We start from the raw sequence: 17,548 nt of genomic DNA, 5'->3' as shown, positions 1-17,548 counted from the left end.
CAAAACCCACATAAATTCCCAGTTTGCACTAAGGTCCCATTTTAGTGCGTTGTGGCAGTGCAATAGGCACATAAACAACACAACCAAAAACTCGTAAATGTGAAATGTTTGGTTGATGCCCAAACACTAGTTGTATTGATGAGTATTTGTGGTTGGCTATGGGTCTCAACCGAACCAATAGTGCAGCATGTAAGATGATATGTCCCTATGCAGAGACTGGCAATTTTGTTTTCATGAGTAGAGTGCGATGTATTAATTGAAGCCGTTTGATAAATAACTATGCTAAGCCATTTTGAGTATAGACATGAGGAACATGATGTTCAACATCAATGCCCAGTGTCATGCAGTAATCATCAAAGGTTTGAGACGTAAATTCACCAGCGTTATCAAGTCGGATTGACTTAATGAGGTGATCTGGGAATTGTGCTCGCAACTTAATTATTTGAGCAAGAAGCCTCGCAAAAGCTACATTTAGAGTAGACAATAGGTAAACAAATGACTATCGGGTAGATCCATCAACCAAAACCATAAAATATCGAAATAGTCCACAAGGTGGTTCAATAGGTTCACAAATATCCCCTTGAATTCTTTGCAAAAAATGATGGGGATTCAACATCAACCTTTAGTTGTGATGGTCTAATTACCAACTTCCCTTGGGAACAAGCCTTGCAAGGGTTATCATTTGAGACATCAATGTGTCTGCTCAATAATGGATGTCCATTAGAGTTGGTAATGATTCTACGCATCATGGTAGATCTTGGATGACCCAGACAGTTATGCCAAAACATGTAAATTTTTGAATCAATGAACTTCTGGTTCATGACAGTATATGCCTCAATTGTCTTTATGTATGTATAATACAATTCACTCGATAAACCATGCAACTTCTCCAATATATGCTTCTGGGTATCATTGGAGGTAATGCATAAATATTCCACATTTTTTGCACTTTTCGTTTCAATGTGGTATCCATTTAGACGTATGTCTTTAAAGCTTAATAAATTTTGAGTAGACCGAGTGGCGTACAACGTATTTTATATGGACAATATTGTTCCATTTGGTAACATAATATGGGCTTTTCCTAAGCCTTCAATTACATCTGATTGTCTTAATATTGTTGTTACCTTTACTTTTGCAAGTACCAAGTTCGAGAAACACTTTCGATCTTAAAGTATTGAATGCATGGTTGCGCTGTCTGCAAGACAAAAGTCTCCGTCATTGCTCTTGTTTTGAGAATAATCATAATTTTTATCCATGTTCTCTGAGTAAAGAAATTACAGTTAAAAAGCAGTTTATTCATACTGCAATACTACTTTTATTGAATTGAAAATGCGAGCATTAAATCACAAGTACAAATAACAAGAGTACATCAAACAAAATGATTTAATTGGACCCAAACACTTCATTCCCTCTTTGAATAATGAAGTCTGAAACATCTAGGTGGGTTGTGTTCAATTGTCCTAATAAATCGAACACTGAATCAGGTATATCCATCATTTTATCCTGGTCGAGAAAATTGGTCTCGACACCCTTCTCTTTGAAGGAGGCTTGATACAGATCCACCAGATGTTTTGGGGTACGACATGTACGTGCCTAGTGCCCATTGCCACCACACATATGGCAAACTCCTTCAGGATTTCTATGAGACATATGAGCTTTGCCTTTCTGGCGATTTGCATTTTTAAAGCTCGGGCCTGTATTATGCCTTGGAATCTGGTTGTGAAATTGGACACCATGGTTCTTGCCATTTCAGCCTCGCTTGTGGCCACGTCCTCGTTTGTAATTATTGTTGTGAGAGGATGTGGTATTCCCTTCAATGGAAACAGCATTCACTTATGGGAATGGTGCTGATCCAATATGTCGGGACTGATGATTCTTTATCAGAATCTCATTGTTTTGCTCAGCTACAAGAAGTACAGATATCAGCTGGTTGTACTCGGCAAAGCATATTTCTCTATACTGCTGCTGCAGGAGCACGTTGGAGGCATGAAAGATGCTGAAAGTCTTTTCTAGCATGTCTTCCTCAGTAATGGTTTCTCCATAGAGCTTCAATTGGGAGGTAATTTTGAACATAGCAGAATTGTACTCAGCCACCGTCTTAAAATCTTGGATCCTTAGGTGAGCCCACTCATAACGAGCCCTTGGAAGAACCACCGTTTTTTGGTGATTGTATCCATTTCTCAGTGCTTTCCAGAGGGTTAGTGGATCTTCAACTGTGAGGTACTCGATCTTCAGTCCCTCATCAAGGTGGCGACAGATAAAGATCATGACCTTCGCCCAATCTTGAGAGGATGCACTGTTATCCTCCTTAATAGTTTATCCAAGATTCACTGCCTCCAGATGAATTTTAGCATCCATTACCTAGGTAAGGTAGTTCTTTCCAGTAATATCCAGGGCAACAAAATCAAGCTTTGCCAAGTTCGCCATTTTCTTTTCTGAAAGAAAATTGAGGTGTGTAAGAACTTGCAATAATATGTATTCTGGAGGAATATATTGAAGGGAAATTTATGAGTTTCATGTGGGATTTCTAGATGACTAGCATGCATATACATTTCAAAGACTTATATACATGAGCAACGGAAGCATGTTATCAAATAAAATCAAAGCTATAGTCATGCAAATCCCCTTCAAGGTTCATAGGTTTATATATAATGCATCAAAACATTTTAAAGAATCAAGAACAAAGTCAAGGAATAGATCTATACCTCTTGATCTTGATTTTAGACCAAGGATGGACCACCTCCAATCTCTTTGCTCCTTGAAATCCTTGAGCCTAGCTTCCCTCCTTGCCTCCTCCACTTTGAAAGAATGAGTGCTCCTAGGTTCTCTTCAAGTTTCCAAAGTAGGAAACCTCTAAAGATCCTCACCCACTAGTGTAGTGAGAAGGATGAAGGAATAACCAAAAGGGTGAAAGATTGTTAGCTAAATCACCCCCTAGGTGGCCGGCCCTTTGTTGTGGTTTTGAGAGATATTCTTTTGCCTATTTGTTGTTCTAAACACACAAAAAACCCTTAATGAAACATTTGCTATAAAGTTCCTTTTATAGCCAAAAGAAAACAAGTCAACATTTGACCTCTCTCTCTCTCCACACCTAATATGGCTGGCCCTCTTTGTGTTGTTTGGGCTTTGGGCTTTCATTTATTTCAAGTCATCCGATGCTTGAATAAAAGCCCAATGGGTTTGGGCCCAATGGGCCCAATTAAACCCGAACGTTTCTTTAAGCCCAAAACGATCTTTATCGCTTTTATGATTTCTTTAGACTTTTCTAAATTAATCGCAACACATAATTAATCCAATTAATTGTTTCCATCATCCATTAATTACTCACTACAATAGTGTATTGGTGAACAATCTTTTAGGTTCTAATTAGCAAGGCAGTGAGGTGATTGGCACTAATCCAATTAATTCAATCACTTAGTGAATTGAAACTTCATTTCAATTCACCATTCTTCTTTGATGACTACATTTAATCATCTAGAAGAACTCACAAGCTATGAGTGACATCTAACCATATGTCATAGCTACCCAAGCTAATGTAGAAGTTTATTCAGAGAACCTATTCAGTTAGAATTACAATGTAATTCGATCCTTCTCTAATACAATACTCTCAATCACATCATTAGGGTATGGATATATTATGTCAAACCCCTAATGTGATTATTCCTTCTTATATGATTCATTTGAGTCGTATATGAACGCATTCCTTTTAATACGCTCGATACTTCGGCCGAAGATTCCCGAATCATATCTTAGAGCATTCTTCCTCTCTTATCGAGGATTAGAGATTCCTTGTTGCGCATACACTTGCCTTCATGACTAAGTGGCTTAACCCCAATCATGCCGTGGACACCCTCGAATGGGGAGACTTTGACATAATCAAAGATTAAGTACTTAGCCACAAGACAACGACGATGCCTCAGGTCTAAGGACTACTTACATTATTCCAACCATTAGAGTTACTTGCTTGACATGTGAGTAGACCTCCATGCAAGTACTCTTGTTCGATTGTGTTCAGTGAACTCATTCCCCAAATGAGCACCTACATACTTGTCTTAGTGTCACAACACAAATGGGATGAGACTTTCCATCCTTCCATTTGAAGCAGACACAGTATGTACCAGTCTACGTATTGTCAGTATCCCTCTGACAATCCAATGACTAGGAACCTTTTGGACATTTGGTTATATGAAGAAGGTCTCTGTAATCTAACATCATTAGATTACTTCTTTAATCAATCTATTGTCCATGGATACACTATTTAGGACATATATCGTTCTTTGAGATAGTCCTAATTCGTGTTTTTGCCTTTGATGTATAAGATTCATCCATACATCCATTCATTTGTCCTGAAAGATTTCTTCCAAAGATTGACTTTCAGGGCATATTTCCAACATATATTGTTAGAACTTCTGGTCCTTACATATTTTTCATTTTGATCTTCAGGCCAAAATGATAAGCACTCGAAACTTCAAGCTCAAGATTTATATGATAAATGAGGAAGGTGATTGTACCCCACCATTCTCATTGAAATAACATAGGATGAGCGATTATTCCACACCACTCAAGCAACAGAAAAATTAAATATGCAGAGTAGGGTGGGTGATTATTCCACACCACCAAAAATTGCAATAAAATTAAATAGAAGGAAAATTTAAAAAAGCAGGGTAGGGTGGGCGATTATATCGCTCCACCTAAAATTTGCAGTGAAATTAGATATGCAGTTCAAGATAGGCGATGATACTGCACCATCTTGGATTGCATAAATAAACAATGAGTTAGTAGTCAAGAGCTACACCAAACAAGAAATCAAAGATATAAGTAACTGTTATGTTAAGAACTAAAAGCAGACATGGTGCATACAGTTCTTTGCTAGGGTATATCCAGTAGTTGAGACAGAGGAAGAAGAAGAACAGTAAAATTCTTAAAGGAAACATTTTTTTTTCTTTCGGCGAAGGGAAATGAGAAATGGTTTGAGAGTCGTGCTGACAACGTGTTATAAATAAGCAAAAGTTAGAGAGATAACCTTTGCTAGGGACAGGAGCGAAGCAATTCCAAAATATTATACCAACACAAAATGATTGCAGAAGAAGTGAGGAATATTATTATTATCAGTTGTTTTTCTCTCGTAGTGTCTTGATCACCTAAGTGGTGATCTATTTATAGAAGGTTTACAATGAATGAAAACAACTTCCCGTGACATAACACAACAAATTATGCCTTATTCATTACTATTCACATGTGGGCATACAATCCCACTATTTACAACACTAATTTAGTTGATATCATTTTCATTTGTTTTTCCAAAAATATCTTCATTAGTTTTTTCAAAATTTCAAGTTAATACGTGTGCAATTCATTTCATTAAATACTAATGGGGAAATCAGATAAATGATCCCTGTGCTGATGAGGTATTCGAAACATAACCCTATAAAAAAATTCGAATTTGGTGAAGTCTGTTAGGATTTATGTCCAAACGATAAACTTCTGTCTTTTCTCTATTAGTAGCCTCCATGTGAGGATCAAGTGTGAGGCAAAGATGGTTATTTCATCCCTTGGTCTCTATCCCTTTTGCAGCTAGGTGTAAAACGATGAAATGATGAAATTGCAATCAGCTGGGTGTTGAACTTAGAGATCGAAATCGCAATTGCAATCATCATTAGAAATCAGTGTGAAACGGTGAAATCGTAACTGCAATCACCGTTAGAAATCAAATGGATTTTGAAAATGTTAGTGCTGCAAGATCCAAATTATTTTTCTATTTGTTCTGGTTCTACCAATTTTTTCAACCCCATTCATTTCCTCCACGATCTTTCTATTCTCTATCTTCTAGAGATTTGTTGTTTTGACCAAGAACATACTCCCAATTTTCACAGAACCCAAATTATTTTTTTGATAAGCCCATCTACTACCTGTCATGGAAGCAACATTTTGAGAGCCTCCTTCCCACGAATTGACACCATTATCCCAACCCTTTGGTGGAATGATACTGGTTCCATCCCCGCCACTCATTCTTGCTATCTTGCCATGCATTCTTCTCGTGTTTCAGAATTGGGAACGCCAAAAATGAGGGTTTTAGTTATGGGCCCACTACTAACAATGAAATGACCATCTTAGCCGCACATGTGACCCTTATGTGCATGCTACTAAAGGAGGGAAGATAAAAGTTTAAGTTTTAGGCATAAATCCTAACAGACTTCGAATACAAACATACCATTTCCTCGTGTACAACTTGGACATTTTGATGAAGGGGAACAATTTACATTTATATTGAATAAGTTCACCATCGTGTGGTGCCATGATCCAATACAATTTCATATTATACATGACATTATTTTAGCAGAACGAACACCACTGAAATTGTAACCGTGTCGTTTCCATATAAATCTTTTTGTTGGTTGGAGGAGCAATCTCAAACCAATCAAGCCATAGGGGTGAGTTTGGTTCATCTGGCTCTGGTTTCTAGCTTAAAGCTGAACTGAAATTATTGTTCAGTACGGTTCAAGTTTCTTAATTTTAAATTGGGTAAATTACATAGTAATCCCTCAGGTTTGAGGTCTATTACAACCTCATACAACATCTTTAAACCATTTCACTTTCATACCTCACGTATTATTTTATTTCAAAATAATACATCCATTAGATTTTACATCCATTGATTCGTTAAATGCTGACGTGGCTGCCAAATGTGTGTCATGTGGCAAAAAATAATAATTTTTTTTTTTAAAAAAAAACCTGAATCTTCTAAATTATAAAAAATAAAAAAAAATAAAAAACCAAAAACAAAAGCCGAAACACACCTCCCCGTAACCCCCAAACCCAGAAACCTTATCCTCCCACGACCCATGCAGACGCACCTCCTTCCCCCCTTTTCTCCTTCCTCTTCATCTTCTTCCCCTGCATGTAACATCCCACATCGCCTAGGAGAGTGATCCTTAAATGTATATTCACATCCCTACCTAGCACGAGGCTTTTTGGGAGCTCACTGGCTTCGGGTTCCGTAGGAACTCCGAAGTTAAGTGAGAATGAGGCTAGATCACTCCCAGGATGGGTGACCCACTGGGAAGTTGCTTGTGAGTTCCCAAAAACAAAACCGTGAGGGAATGGTAAGCCCAAAGTGGACAATATTGTGCTACGGTGATGGAGCGGGCCCGGGAAGTGGTCCGTCCCGGGCTGGGATGTGACACTGCAACCCAGAAAAAAGAAAAAAAAAAACTCTTTAGTTCGTCTTCCTCCCTCCTCTTCTTCTTCCCCTTCGTCTCTTCTCCCCCATCCTCATCTTTTTCCCCTTGCAACCCACAAAAAAAGAAAAAAAAAACCCTTCAGTTCGTCTTCCCCCCTCCTCCTCCTCATCATCTCTTCTTCCCCATCTTCATATTCTTCCCCCTACAACCCACCAAAAAAAACCCCTTCAGTTCTTCTTCCCCTTCCTCATCCCCTCTCTTCTCCCCCATCTTCATCTTCTTCCCCCCCCCCGACCCTCGTAATTGCAACCTAGAAAAAACAAAAAAAAACCCAGATCCTTTCTACGCCACCATTGCCGGGCTCATGAGGTGAAAATGGGAGGAATGAGTGTGGATTTAAGGAGTGGGGTGTGTAGAGGAGGGAAGAGGGTGGGTGCAGGTGCGAAGATGGGTGCCGAGGGGGGAGGGGTGGGGGTGAAAAGGAGAAAGGGCTCAGGGAAGGTGGGGGTGGGGTGGGTTTTTGGATGAGAGGGGAGGTGAAGAGAGTGGAGGAGAGGGAGGTGGTTGGAAGGCTTGGGAAGGAGAAGAGGGGTGGGGAAAGGTTGTGAGGGTGGGTTCTATGTTTTCTAAGGTTTTTTTTTAATTATTTTTTTTTGCCATGTGGCACACATTTGGCAGTCATGTTAGCATTTAACGGATCAATTGATGGAAAATTTAACGGAGGTATTATTTTGAAATAAAATAGTACGTGAGGTATGAAAGTGAAATGTTTTAAAGATGTTGTATGAGGTTGTAATATAATAGACCTCAAACCTGATAGATTACTATGTAATTTACCCTTTTAAATTGTAAAACTGAATGGGAAATTTGATTTAAACCCATATAACTTTTTTTCTACACCCAACTTAAATTTTAAATGTGAATTGCTTATTTTATTTTATTGCATAATTACTATCAAGTACAAGATAAAATTAACAATAAATTAAAATTTATCAATAAACCCACAATTAATAATCTAACCCTACCACTATGCAATCTTTATCCTATGTTCATTTTAGCTAAATGTCGCTTTAAACCCTACCGGATGGATGATGATTTTGAAAAGCGTTGATTTGCACAAGCTGTTAATAATGCTGTAAATGTCACTTGTTCTAGTTGAACCACGCTATTCAGCATCTCATAAAAAAGGCCAAGAGACGTATTAGCATATTTGTGGGATGCATTAGCTGATATTATTGATGTCCAAATGATTAAGCTCTTACATTTTGCTTGATTAAAATCCTATTGTGCCTAGTAAAGAAAACTCGACTTTGCATGAATATCGATGTATAATAGCACTTGCAGCACACTAATTTTTGCTTGATCAAAATCCCTTTGTGCCCAGACAAATTAAATTGTTTCCAACAACATAAGCTTGTACTTCCTCTCTAACTTTCAAATTTGATAAATACGATACTGTGGGAAGAATACTTGACAATGTCACAGTATTTGGTCTGCAACCGCATGCCTGCATTACACAAATTAAATTTAATGCCACTTCGTGCCGGTTGTTTTGAACTAAACCAAAAATCACAGCATTCCAAATACTTAACTTTGACTTCTTACTATCTCGAAAAACAACTACGGCTTTGTCAACAAACCCATGAAACATGTACCCCAAAACTAATGAGTCATAAGTGACCTCAACCTTTTCACTCATCTCATCAAATAATTCTTGAATGAGTTGCAGAACATTGGTTTTTAAGTTTTTATTTCTAAATGCGTGCAAAGATAAATTTATAAATTGAATTGGGTTTGTGAGGGTAATTTAGGTAATAAATTTGGGTTTAAAGAGATATCGATAATTTAATTAAAAGTAATATGGATGTAAAAAGTAAATTGAGTGTAGAAAGAAATTAGATGAGTTCAAATAAAATTTTCCAAACCGAATTAATTTGATTGGGGTCATTTTGTCGGTAACATCCACGTCAACAAACAGATCTTTGAATTGAATGCAAAACGTACGTGTCGGTATCCTCCCCCGTACTTGTACGTCCAGCTACGAGATCCAGTGGATTACCTAGAATCGCCGGTGGCCAACAATATACCAGCAAAGTTAACGAACTCGACTCTCTCTCTCTCTCCTCCATCATTCTAAAAAAGCTCAGATATCTTTCCAATTTCTTTCACATTCTTCAAAGCAATTGCCTTGTCCAATTTCTCTGTCAATTATTGCGTTTACTTTGAGAATTCTCTCTGGTTATTGGGTGAAACTGGAATCCTTTCAGTAAATGGTACATGGTAAATTGTCGATGCTTTTGGTTTGCTAGCTTGGTAATTATTGCTTCTAATTTGGGACATTTGTGTCAACAATTTTGTGCTGCGTATTTGCTTCCATTTGCAAAGTTCTGGAAGGAATCGTTTACGGGGGGTTGTGTTGAATTGAAGCATATGTGATATGACTTTTGATCTGCCTGTGAGCATGGCGGCCGGCACGGAATTTTCGCCTCCTTCTAGCGTGCTGGAAGTTGGGTGCAATAAGGATAATGCAGCAGCATTGGAAGGTGAGGTTTCTGATAGTTTGAGTGATTTGAAACAAATGACAAATCGAAAGCCTCCGCGGTATTCCTCAGCCTTGCGGCACAGCGTGAGCTCCGTCGGGCATCTGACAGCAGATGATTTGGTAAGCATTTTGTTTTCTTGGTTGCTAAGTTATCAATATTCATATGGTTGAAGTAAATGCATAGAGTAACTCCTGTTCTAGTGTATGATTACTGTAAATGGATAGAGTATATACGGGCAAAAAGAGTCCGTAAAAAGCTTTCATATAAGAAACAAGAAATTGTAGCCTATTGAAAGCAATCCAAGGTCAATTTTACCAAAAACAAAAGCAATCCAAGGCCTAGGTTCGAGATCCGCAGTCGACAATCCTGGTGGGCGATCTGTAAAAACCAAAAAAGGGGCTAAGACCCCCTCAGAAAGTCCTCAATGAGGTTTGTGGTATGCCCTGGCCTTGGATGGGGTAGCCTCCCCTCCCCCGAAACCCTTTTTTACCAAAAAATAAAAACATAAGAAAAGAATGGGTTAATCACTCAACAAATCTAATGTCAAATTCGCGTAAAATTTGACTTTTGGTGATCCATTTTATCCACAATATGTATTGAATATCTAGAATCTAACAATTAGGCGGATAGATGGATAGGTCAATCAAAATTGGCTTTAAAAGAGAGAAAAAACATAACAGGTTAATCAAAATTGGCTTCAGATTTGAGCTTCAATTGATGGATAGGTCAAATATCAAATTTACAGAAACTGTGTACCGGAGAGTAGAAGTTTGGAAGCCAAAGTCATCATAAATATTCAACATAGACTGGTAAAATAACACTTTCATGGTGGTTGGGTTCGATATGATTACTTGTTAATGTGTGCTTAATGAAATAACCATGTCCACAAGCTCACAAATGTCTCAGCATAATGCCCGTATCATCACTTGCATTTATCCCTAGTGTCAACTTTGTGTCACAGATGCTTTGAACAAACTAGGAGTATAAATTTGTTCTTTTTTAGCATGAAACGAAGATCAATAACTATATCTTTTCATCACATGCAAAAGGACCCAAACTTTGTTTTCCAGTTTGTGGTCTGTGTGTAAAAACTTGTCTTTGATAAAATCGCTTCATGAGATTAGTGTTTTGGATAAGGTAAAGGTTACTGTGGGCTCGTTTTTCATCCTTGCATATGCTCTGGATCGTTCTTGTAATGTTTTGCTTTGGTTTCTGTTTTTGTGCAATTAACTTGAAAAGGAAAATCATGTTTGGAATCTTTATAATACTGATGCAATTCAAAAAAAGGGAAGTGTTTTTAGCACCCTAAAATCTCATTTTACACTCCTCACAAGTGTATTTTTCTTTCTAAGTATAGAAAGTTTGGAGTGCAAAATGAGATTTTTGGAGTGCCAATAACATTTCCCTTCCAAAAATTGTAAGATTCCAAGTTCTGTTTTTCTTTTCCACTGTCTTTTCGCATCTAAAAGAGTGAATTTGTTTTTATTGTATTCAGTTTTCCCTTCTGTTTTCTTTTGGCATCAAATTTCAGGATTTCATTTGAACTGACTTTATCACCTTTCTCCAGTTGGATGATGACAGTGTATCCACTAAGTCGCCCTCCAATCAAAAGTCAAGGTTTCTCCCTGTGTTCCGTTCAGGAAGTTGTGCTGAAAGAGGACCTAAACAGTACATGGAGGATGAACACGTATGCATAGATAATCTTATTGATCATTTTGGTGAAACTGATGACTTCTCTTCACCTGGAGCTTTCTATGGGGTGAGCGTCCCCTTCTTACCTTACCACTTTAACTGTTCATTAGTCAGAAGACATTTTAATGCCCTTCTTAAGGCAGGATAGTTGATGGAACATTAGTAATTTGTCTGCTTCTTTATCATTGTGGTTCCTGTAGAGTATATAGCAGGGTTGTTACTTGTTAATCCATACTCAAAAGCAGGGGCAAAGCCAGGAGTTTTATACATAGGGGGCACCCTCAATTTGTATCCCTAATATAAATCAATTTCAGAAGGGAAAAAAACTCAAGTTTCCCTAAGGGAAATGGTTTTCGTACATCCTTTATCATTTTGCACACCTTTGTTTTATTATGTCCCTTGATTTTCAAATGATTTCTCCAGTTCAACGCCCAAAAATAAATAGAGATGTGTAGGACGAGAAAAAAATGTGCGAACTAGGAAATGTAAATATATTGGACCAAGGAAGGTTGCTGTCTGCAAAAGATACAAAGAATAATTTTTTTAGAAAAAAGACCAAATAAAAATCATCAAAATGGTTTGAAAGACAGCATATTAGGAGAAGTTTACTTTGCAATAAATGTGAGGGGGCACGTGCTCCCCTGGCCACCATATAGCTTTGCCCAAGAAGTATTTGATCATCATCAGTCTTTTCCCAAGTTAAACAATTTTGTACTCTGTAGTATCACTGACCTCCAATGATTTATTTTATCTTCCTTATACAAAATGTTGTCGTTAATATAGTTGTAATAAATATTTTCCCTGTAGTGAGAGATTAGTATATGTTAATTGGAGATAAACTGGCTGAATCCATGGATTGAGAAATTAGTATACTGGACTTTCAATTGTTAATAGTCTTTTTTACTTTTATCTGACCATTATTTAGTAAATAATTATTTACATACTTTCTATTAAATTCAATGGTGTCTGCCCTTCCCTCTCTTGTAATTGGGATAGTGATCTTGGAAAGTGGCGTACATTGCGTTTTATACAGATTTTTTTTGTGATATTAATTTGTACACATGTAAACAGGTATTTGATGGTCACGGAGGCACAGATGCAGCATCATTTATCAGAAAAAACATCCTTAAATACATTGTTGATGATTCCCATTTTCCAAGGTGTTTGGACAGGGCCATTAAGAGTGCTTATCTGAAAGCTGATTGTGCATTTGCAGATGTGATTTCTCTTGACATCTCCTCTGGCACTACTGCCCTGACTTCCCTGATTTGGGGAAGGTAAGGCCACTCTTTTGCTACTTTTTAAGTATATATTTGCATTTGGGATGCTACTGGTGCTGATGAACTTTTTGCTAGTTTTTCTTACAGTTGTTTTAATTAGGCACAAGTTTAACTCCCAGGTTCCAGGACATCTCGTGCCTATACTGGTTTCTGTAGATAAGGCGTACTTATATCTGACTACAGTTGTGAATCTTGTGATAGTTCTCTATGTAAATTATGAAAGAAGAACGAAATTGAATGATGAGCGTTGAGTTTGCATAGAATTGATTCTAAATACTTTGCATTTAGAAGTGGTGAATCTTAATTAGGTTTCATGCCTTAGTCTTACATACTCTGTACTTCCCGCAGGACCCTGATAGTTGCTAATGCTGGGGATTGTCGAGCTGTGTTGGGGAGGCGGGGTAGAGCAGTAGAGATGTCAAAAGACCACAAACCAAATTGTAAATCTGAAAGACTAAGAATTGAGAATCTTGGCGGTGTCATATATGACGGTTATCTCAATGGCCAATTATCTGTGGCCCGTGCTCTAGGAGACTGGCACATGAAGGGTGCAAAAGGCTCTGCCTGTCCTCTAAGTGCAGAGCCTGAGTTGCAGGAGACACGCCTGACTGAAGATGATGAGTTTTTGATAATGGGGTGTGATGGCTTGTGGGACGTAATGAGCAGCCAATGCGCCGTCACAATGACAAGGAAAGAATTGATGGTCCACAATGATCCTGAGAGATGCTCAAGAGAACTGGTCAGGGAGGCGCTCATGCGCAACGCATGTGATAATTTAACTGTTATTGTGGTTTGTTTTCTACCGGACCCTCCCCCTAAAATAGAGATACCGCAAACCAGAGTTCGAAGGAGCATATCTTTAGAAGGGCTCAATTTACTGAAGGGTGTACTGGACTGTAACTCATGAAACAAAGACATGGTCCAATGAGTGAGTTATGTACAGAAGCGAAAGGGCCTAAAACGGATGTGAGGGGGCTCTGTTTTTCTCACCCCGAAGGCATAAGCTGCTGATTGTTGTGTTACTAAAAGTCAGGTTGTTTGTAATGCTGTATATTCTGTACATCTAACAAAGCTATGTTCTACGAATGGGAAGTATTCATCTTCGTTGTTTGATTTCTGGCAAATAGGTTGCTTGCTATTCTTCCTTTGTTCCACCCTTTTCTTCATGAGAAACGAAAGTTGACAGGGATGTTCATGCAGTAGTTTACAAAGCTAAAACGTGTCAAAATCACTGCAGATGTTGGTTATATGAAGAACTAGTGCGACCGACGAGACAAAAATCCAACTCAAATTCAGTTGTATAAGAGATGCATTGACTTGGTGTCTTGTATTAGTTGACAACAAATTGGTACATAATGGCATAAGTTCAGAAGCAAAATTTGCTGGTATTACAGAATAACAAAATGTCACCCAAGCATAACACTTCGTAAACAAAACCAACTTAAACTGATGAAACATTGATTAAAAGTTAACTGGCTCATCGTCTCTGCTTGCTGGTGAAGTATGTAAACTCGGGTAACTCAAAGTTCTCCATCTGGTCCATTCGAGACACTGCACACAGACACCATAAACAATTTCAGGATATTATACAAAAGGGGAAGCCTGCTATCGAGCGTAACCTTCTAACCGGGGACAATCCCCAGACAAAGTCAGGATTAATAATAATTCCAGAAAGCAGATGAGTTTCTGTGGTCAAAACCTTTTAGCTCACGTTACCCAAAATCGTAAACAAAAGAAATTTAGGGCCAATTTGATAACCATTTCGCTTTTGGTTACATAGGGGAAAGGAGGGACGAAGAAAAGTGGATGAAGGATGATGGTAGAATTGTAGAAGACATGTACACGGAAAGGCTCACAAAATGAAAACTAGAAACCAAAAACTATTTTACGTTGTTTTCACAAGATTTCGTTTTCATTCCTTTCTTCATTTTCTTCCCCTTTCTCCCATCACCCTTCTTCATTCTTCCTTTCCCCCCATACACTTTCCTATTGTCTCAAGCACGAAAAGTGAAACCAAAAATTAAAAACAAAATGGTTGTCAAGCTGGCCCTTAAGTTAAAGGGCCCAGTGTTAAAGAAAACTGTTAGCATCTATTGTTGATATCATGGTATGATATGATTGGGGGCCTGGGAGGAGTAGAAGTTATCTAATTTTGCTACTCATATTTTTTTACTGAACGATGAATGGCAAACAAAGTGTACCTTGCCCTGCTGCAGTGTTTACTCAGATCTTGACATAGGACCTTGCTTACATCCCCTACTCTAACAGACCCCTTCTTTATCAATTCAGTCAACTGCAAGCATAATTTCAAATTAGCAGACAAAAAGCATTGATGTTCAATGTACAATACAGATAACCATTAATTATTTGTTTCATCGACACCAAAAATATAGGAGTATTAAGTCACCTCGTCTTCTGTATCCTCAAGTAATCTGTCCAAAATAAATACACTGGTTAGGCTTCTGAATCATGGGAGCCTTAACCGGCTTATGAAAATGCTCATTGTTCATATGAGTACAATCAGTTTAGAGTTTCGAAAGATAAAATATTAAAATTTCTGTAAACGATAGGTATTGGGAAAAAAGTTGGAATCTCACCTTCCACAATAGGTCGACAAATCCTTTGAATATGCTTTAGCTTCTTGTTTACCTGAAAAACACACATTCACTGTTCAGAATATCATAATCTCATGAAATGGTTTGTCTTTGAATCTATAAGAACTCCCTTTGTTTTATGTATGGTACAGATAATCAACTTTTCTGCATTTTCTACTATTCTAGGATCTATTTAATCAATCTCTTAGACCATTAGTTCGTTCGCTTTGACTAAAATAAAAGGCAGCACATCCGCTTGTTGCTTACTGAATCGATATGTCAGTCACAAAGATAACATGTAGAATGAATCAGGAAAAAACAACAGCTATAGAATTGATTATATAGACGAAGAAATACTTACTTATCGTGAGGTTATCCCAGCTATCCACTTTGACCCACTCTTTCTGCAAACAAAAACCAGAGTTGGATGTTTCCCAACAAAATACGAAAATAAATAAGAAGAAAGCAACCTTTTAGGTGCATTGACCTTGTGAAGAGTGTATTCCTGCATCTTATCGCAAAGTCCATCGAGGAGTTCAACCGCTCTTAGCTCGCTGACTCTGTTGGAAACAATTGCGGAAATAGTCACCAACCACTTGCAAAAGAAAGTGAAGTAAAAACAACTTGTACAACAAGTGATCGTATACAAATAGCCATCATCGTGATCTCGCCAACCAATGCTATAAGACTAAGCACTATGTACATATATACAATCTCACCAAACGCATTCAAAACAAATCAGTCAATAGATCACCCCATTCGAGAAGTTTGACACCACATGTTAAGAAGTATAGGTAAAACTCGAAATTTTAATTCAGTGTTTTAATACTAATTTGGGGCTTTTTCGATGTGGGGCATTTGAGATGTAAATTCATGACAAATTATACAAGAGCGAGCGTAAAATTGAGAGTGAGGAGGCAATGCAGAGAAGGTAGTACCTGTAATCGATTACCTTTCCTCTCCGTTGACCGGTAGAGTCCAAACGGTGTCTCATATCCAAATGGTTTCTGGGTTTTTCCTGGAAAACAAATCTTATGAAACTGCATCCGGTAACTAATGATGTAATGTGCAGAATTGCGAAATCGAAAAACATAGGAATAATCGAAAATCTTACGTTGGAAAGTCCCAGCTCAAGCTCCTCCTGCAACCCAATTTCAAACCCGAATTAAATTCCATTCCAAGAAATCTTTATTACTTTTTTTTTCTACTTTTTCTTCCCATTTTTCAGATCAAGGAAATGGGAAAGAAGATTTTGACCAACAAAAAAAAGGGGGAAAGAAGAAGAAGAAGACAAGGAAGGAAAGGATTCCGATTTTACCGCGACCGCATTGCACGCAGTGCATTTGTCGTCGATGGAAGCAGCCATCGACAAAATGGTGAAGATCAAAGCCAACCTCACCACCATTGACCCTCTCATTTTCTTTCACTTCTTCCACTTTCAGTCTCTCTCTCTCTCTCTCTCTCTCTCTCTCTCACTCTCTAGATCGAGTATCATTTTAAGGGCGAATTCACTTGATTTTGATGTGGGCTGACGAATGGGCCAAGATCCCGGCCCATATCCATTCACTGTTACTCTCCAAAGATAGAGGTGTTCACGTGTTATAAACTACCCTCCATAGGTTTTTTTTTAGGAAAACTAATGAAAATGGCTTGAAAACTTTGAGTTTTAATGATAAGGACAAAATAAAGGGTAAAGTGAATAGTACCAGGATTGACTTTTTAGTGTAAAAATGTGGTTTTTCGTTAAAGTGAACAGTACCGGGTGCTTTTCGTTAAAGTTTCTTTTTTTTTTTAATTTTTTTTTCAGGGTTTTGGAATAACTGAGTTTAATTTGACACTCGCGAGAAAAACTTAACTCCTTAAGATTGAGGAGGAGTTTCTCCTCAAAACACTTATTAGCTTATTCAAAGAACGTTTTACTTATAATTCGAACTATTTATATTGTAAATTACTCGATAAAGATAATATTTACCAAAAAAAAAAAATCTAATTAAAACTAATAAAAATGACTTCAAATTTTTACATTTTAATAAAAAAACCATACACTAAATTTTATTTAATAATAAGAACAAAAAATAAAAATGAAAAAAAAACTTAAACAAATCCAAGTGCGCTGAGCGCACGTCCCTTCCTCTCTCTCCCCCCCCCCCCCAACAAAAACTCTGTAACTCCAACTCACCCTCCTCCGTAAACCCCATTCCCTCTCCCACAATATGTAAACCCCATCCCAATCCCCTCTCCCACAATACCTATAGTCT

At 37.8% G+C, this 17,548-nt stretch overlaps 3 protein-coding genes across 3 annotated transcripts; 1 reads left to right on the top strand and 2 right to left on the bottom strand.

Moving 5' to 3' along the window:
- Window positions 1-1,833: 1,833 nt before the first annotated feature.
- Window positions 1,834-2,268, bottom strand: LOC126626747 (uncharacterized). The gene has a single exon (XM_050296143.1). The coding sequence runs from the start codon at window positions 2,266-2,268 to the stop codon at window positions 1,834-1,836; it is 435 nt and encodes a 144-aa protein (XP_050152100.1).
- A 6,953-nt stretch (window positions 2,269-9,221) lies between these two features.
- LOC126626405 (probable protein phosphatase 2C 27) lies at window positions 9,222-13,820 on the top strand. The gene is made up of 4 exons (XM_050295734.1): window positions 9,222-9,843; window positions 11,292-11,483; window positions 12,488-12,693; window positions 13,045-13,820. The coding sequence occupies exons 1-4, from the start codon at window positions 9,619-9,621 to the stop codon at window positions 13,601-13,603; spliced, it is 1,182 nt and encodes a 393-aa protein (XP_050151691.1). The 5' UTR covers window positions 9,222-9,618; the 3' UTR covers window positions 13,604-13,820.
- A 167-nt stretch (window positions 13,821-13,987) lies between these two features.
- Window positions 13,988-16,773, bottom strand: LOC126626406 (uncharacterized). The gene is made up of 9 exons (XM_050295735.1): window positions 16,609-16,773; window positions 16,405-16,431; window positions 16,229-16,308; window positions 15,778-15,850; window positions 15,652-15,694; window positions 15,294-15,345; window positions 15,104-15,128; window positions 14,898-14,989; window positions 13,988-14,247 (listed from the first exon to the last, which is right to left on the bottom strand). The coding sequence occupies exons 1-9, from the start codon at window positions 16,705-16,707 to the stop codon at window positions 14,217-14,219; spliced, it is 522 nt and encodes a 173-aa protein (XP_050151692.1). The 5' UTR covers window positions 16,708-16,773; the 3' UTR covers window positions 13,988-14,216.
- Between the last annotated feature and the right edge of the window lie 775 nt (window positions 16,774-17,548).

This window comes from Malus sylvestris, chromosome 6 (assembly GCF_916048215.2).
Source record: "Malus sylvestris chromosome 6, drMalSylv7.2, whole genome shotgun sequence".
Classification (NCBI taxonomy): Eukaryota; Viridiplantae; Streptophyta; class Magnoliopsida; order Rosales; family Rosaceae; genus Malus; species Malus sylvestris.
The sequence above is the reverse complement of the archived record's forward strand: the minus strand, read 5'-3'. Positions and strand labels throughout refer to the sequence as shown.